Raw genomic sequence first — 4363 nt, forward strand, 5'->3', positions numbered from 1 at the left:
CGGCGGCAACCCAGCGCGGTCTGCGACCGACTGTCCCTTCCCCCCTGCCTTCCTTCGCCCGCCCCGCTGCACTCTGGGAGACGCAGTCCCACCGCCCCCCCTTTCCGGCATGAGCACGCCGAGAGAAAACTACAATTCCCGGTGTGCTATGCGCGGAGGCCCAGACACGGCCCGCAGCGCGGGAGGTGAGGCTAAACCAGGGAGGGAGGCTGCCGGGGCAAGCCCCTGAGAATTGTGGTCTAGTGGAAGCCTCTGGAACACTGGAGGTTGGCGCCAGGCTAGGGTCAGGGCTCAGCCTGGTCTCAGCTGGCTCGGCCCCGCCCGGTCTGTGCACTGGGGTGGGGGTTGGCCCCGCCTCCGTGGGAGCCCAGCCCGGCCCCAAGCTGGCCCAGCTGCCCCTCCCTGGGCCCCTGGGCCGTTTCCGCTCACGAAACCCCTTCCCCTTGGGGCTATGGCTGCCGCTGCTGCTCTTCCGAGCTGTGTGGCCTTAACCATCCCGGGCGGAACGCAAAGCTCTTGCAATTGTAACATTCGTTCGCCTGCCCCTAGGCGAGCTGGGCCCAAAGCTGGTTTCGAGCAGGAGACTCAGATGTCCCTCAGGTGGGGCTTGGCTGGAGAGGTTACCCTCAAACTTCTACAGTCAGGGGTCCCCAAAACATTCTGTAAGGTTTTTTTGCAGCAGACAGAGCAGCTAAGTGTTTCATTTTTATTAATGAGGAAAGAAATAACTGACTCACCCAAAATTTCCCTGTGATTTAAGTGACCAGATTGTAAATAGTTCTCTTCCTACCCATTGCCCTTTCCTTTCAACGCCCATTTCATTGTTTCCTTGGTAACACAAACATTTGTGGTAAGGCCAGTTTCTAGGTCAGACCTGTGCTTGGCAAAGACATCTGCAGCCAACCTGGGGTACCACAGGTTAGGGAAATGGCTGCAAGGCCTCTCCAGGCAACTCCTAGCCTTCCCTCCTGGCCGGAGATCTCTCAGTACTCATGTTCTTCCAGAAGAGTTTTGCACCTTTACCCACCCCTAGGCTACCCCTCCAAGAGATGACTGGTAAGACCGGACCACGCTTGTTTTTTAAATCTCAGGTCTGTCAACATTACACTTTGCCAGACTAGATGCTTACTACTCAGCTAGTGAGAACTCTGCATTGCCCCGCTTGTATATCTGCATCTGGGATCTCCATTGCTCTGTGAACTGTCTTCTTCCCCCTAAGAAGCCAAAACACTGCCCATAACCTCCAAACACCAGAGAGGGTCCAGGGAGTACTGTTGACAGCCTCAAGGGAGCCAAGGCAGAAACAGCAGAAGTCCCTTCAATAAACAGGAGCTCAAGGATGCACTGAAGAGCATGGCTACAGCCTGGAAAAGGCCTCACTCCAAGAAAGGAAACCCGGAAGGTAAGAGACTGGCCCAATAGGAGCAACAAAGGGCACTGCTGTGCTTCCACCACCTGATTGCCAGCCAGATCTAACCCTAGGAAGGCAGAGTTCCAGTCCATCCCCCAACCAGGCACCCACACAACCTATGTCTCACCCCTTCTTCCCCACCAGACTTCTTTCCCAACTCAGTGCTAAGGGACTAGAAGGGAAACAGAGACTTGAGTTTTAGGACCATTCCAGCATGTTGCCACAGGCAAGAAGTCCCCAGGCAGATGGCTTTGTCCATAAGTAACAGAAGGGAGTCATATTTTATGGGGTCTGAAAGTCTCTATTTGTACCCCACCACCCACAGCAAACCCACAGCTTTAAAGGCATTCACTATGAGACACTGGCTTTGAGCTAAATTACTTGGAGCTACAGACAAAAGCAATGTCATCCTTGCCCCTTCAATATCCAATCTAAGAAAAGATAGAAGCTGGGCGGGTGGCTCACACCTATAATCTCAGCACTTTGGGAGGCAGAGGCAGGTGGATCACCTGAGGTCAGGAGTTCGAGACCAGCCTGGCCAACATGGTGAAATCCTGTCTCTACTGAAAATACAAAAATCAGCCAGATGTGGTGGCCGGCGCCTGTAATCCCAGCTACTCGAGAGGGTGAGGCAGGAGAATTGCGTGAACCCAGGAGGCAGAGGTTGCAGTGAGCTGAGATCATACCATTGCACTCCAGCCTGGGCGACATGAGCAAAGCTCCATCTCAAAAAAAAAAAAAAAAAATAGAGGCAACCAAGAAAATGAGTCAAGGGATCACACCTCCCAACTTCTTAATGCCCTCTGTGAATACAGATCTGTCACACCAAAGGTGTACCAAGGCCAAGGTATCTATACAAGAGTCCTTGTGCCTAAAGAAGCTCTGGCTAGCTCCAGCTGTGGTCTTACTGGCTCGTAGAGTAACTCCATGCACATGCATACCAGAGGCTTGCTAAGCCTAAGGGATGTCATGGTGAGCAAAATTCAATCCCAGCTGAGAATTCAAAACCCTCAGAGGCGAACCATCACAATATAGTTTAGTTACCAGTTTGGTCCTTCTTGTTGAAAGGATACAGGGAGATAACCCACGGACAAACTGGGCCCATTTGGTGCAGTTTCCAAACTCTTTAGGGTGACCTGAGGATCCATGTGCTTAGGGTCCATTTTTGGAAAAACCTGGTCACTGAAGCATCTCTACTTTCAGGGTCAGCCTGGTCTTTCAAATAGGCTGAGGCCTATTTCCCCATGTTTCAAGGACATTTAACTATGTTTTTGTAAAAATAAAATGGCGAGATCCAAATAAAAACCTTACTTTTTGTTTAATTTGTTTTGCCAAACAAACACAGTGAAAACTTTAGTCTGACTAATTGTACAGAAAATAGAATTTGTAACCAGTAGCAAACAAAACAGGATAAACCTAAGTCCCTGGCAAGCTGGATCTCCATCAGCAGGTCATCCAGATCCCCTTGTAAATGGTCTCCTGGGAAAATAAATCCTAGGAAGCAGAGGCACAGATTTACAAGTCCCCATCAGAATCACAGGCTACACCTGGGAAGGAAAAGCATGAAAAGGAGAACTGATGTTACTTGAATCTCTTATCACTACACGTATTAGAGTTGTCTGACTGCTGACCAACCTTAAGGTATGGTTTATCCCAAACCCATAGTCCCTGGACATACCACCTGCATCCCTAGAGGGTAAGTTTCAAGTTCAGTGGTTCTGAAGCCTCTGCTTAACCAGAATCTGCAACAGTAACTGGGGAGGAAGGGTAGACAAAGTCATAATTGCTGGTGTCACCAGGGCAGAGTCTAAGGCCCCAGCTTCCACTTCAGAAGGAAACAGTTGAGGATGCCAGGTCACCAGCAAGAGAGTCCAGCTGCCTTAAGCCTCAGTACTGTCAACCAGTGCCCCAGGAGTATAGAGGAGTTCAACAATGGCCTGCAGTCCCCTGGCTGGATGGGGTCTGGGAGTCCAGCAGGCCGCTGGGGCACCAGTTCACATTCCATGCTTCTTGCGGATGACAGCCATGGCAAGCAGCCGATCCTTCTCGCGCAGTTCTTCGCGCAGCTTGGCCTCGGTGAGACGCAGGTGGCGAATGCTGCCTTTCATCTCTTTCATCTTCACTTCCATCAGCGCCAGGATGTCCCGCTGCTCATTCAGCTTGCGCAGGAGCTCCTCCTCCGTGGTGCCTGACGACAAGGAGTACGAATGGTCGGAGCCAGTATCAGGGAAACCCTCTTCTCCTACCACCACCAACTGGGGGCCCATAGGGCACTCGGCAGCCTCCAGCCCTGCGGTAGCAGCCTGTAACTCCGACGCGGCGGCCGCAGCGGCTGCGCCCTCTGTGGCTGCAAACTCAACTTGCACTGTAAGATCGATGGGCTTCACGTCTTCTCCAGTGGGAGTGATGGGCGCCGGCGGCACGGATCCCGGAGCCTGACTGCTGTCTACAGCGGCCTGAAGCGTAAGAAGCACGGCGGCGGAAGCAGACACCAGGTTCGGCTGCAGCTGGGCAGTCTGGGCAGTGGAGGCAGAGGGTGACGCCTGCTGCTGCTGCTGCTGTTGCTGTTGCTGTTGTTGCTGCTGCTGCTGCTGCTGCTGCTGCCTGCGGCGGGCGGCCGCGGCCCCAGCGGGTCTGCGCGCTACTTTGCGCTCATTGACGCCGCGCAGCGGGAAGATGGTGGGGACGCGTACCGTGTAGGTCTTGCGGCCGCCCTGGAAGTGAACGCTGCAGAGACGGTGGCCTGTGGTGGGCTGGAAGGTGGAGAAGCACCCACTGACGCCGGCACGCGACACGTTCTTGAGCCAGAGGCGCCGCAACTCAGCGTCCTTTGGAAACGTGTAGAAGTGCAGCGCCTTGTCCCGGTGCGAGTTGTTGTAGCAGCCTGGCACGCAGCACGTAAAGCCAGGCATGGCTGCGCCTCGCGGCCCGGCCCACCGGCCTCCTGCGCCC

At 53.9% G+C, this 4363-nt stretch overlaps 2 protein-coding genes across 4 annotated transcripts in view; one reads left to right on the forward strand and one right to left on the reverse strand.

Moving 5' to 3' along the window:
* The window catches only part of CENPT (centromere protein T), a 21103-nt gene that overhangs the window by 708 nt on the left and 16032 nt on the right, over nucleotides 1-4363 (forward strand). The gene's annotated exons all lie outside the window — the stretch shown is intronic.
* THAP11 (THAP domain containing 11) lies at nucleotides 2711-4361 on the reverse strand. Of its 3 annotated transcripts, none has more exons than XM_011932019.1 (2): nucleotides 3493-4361; nucleotides 2711-2918 (listed from the first exon to the last, which is right to left on the reverse strand). In XM_011932019.1, the coding sequence occupies exons 1-2, from the start codon at nucleotides 4321-4323 to the stop codon at nucleotides 2730-2732; spliced, it is 1020 nt and encodes a 339-aa protein (XP_011787409.1). In that variant the 5' UTR covers nucleotides 4324-4361; the 3' UTR covers nucleotides 2711-2729. The 3 variants fall into 3 exon arrangements, 2 of the variants coding, with proteins under 2 accessions (XP_011787409.1, XP_011787410.1); XR_001000623.1 differs by having other exon boundaries at nucleotides 2842-2918; nucleotides 3334-4361; XM_011932020.1 differs by having other exon boundaries at nucleotides 2711-4361.

Source organism: Colobus angolensis, unplaced genomic scaffold (genome assembly GCF_000951035.1).
Source record: "Colobus angolensis palliatus isolate OR3802 unplaced genomic scaffold, Cang.pa_1.0 Scaffold93, whole genome shotgun sequence".
NCBI classification, from domain to species: domain Eukaryota; kingdom Metazoa; phylum Chordata; class Mammalia; order Primates; family Cercopithecidae; genus Colobus; species Colobus angolensis.

Excerpts from the sequence above, each read along its gene's own strand:
- THAP11 (XM_011932019.1), bottom strand. The coding sequence starts at position 4,323 with ATGCCTGGCTTTACGTGCTGCGTGCCAGGCTGCTACAACAACTCGCAC. Across the intron at positions 2,919-3,492 it reads GCAGCATTCGCCACCTGCGT|CTCTGCTTCCTAGGATTTAT; the intron begins CTCACCGAGGCC and ends GTAAATCTGTGC.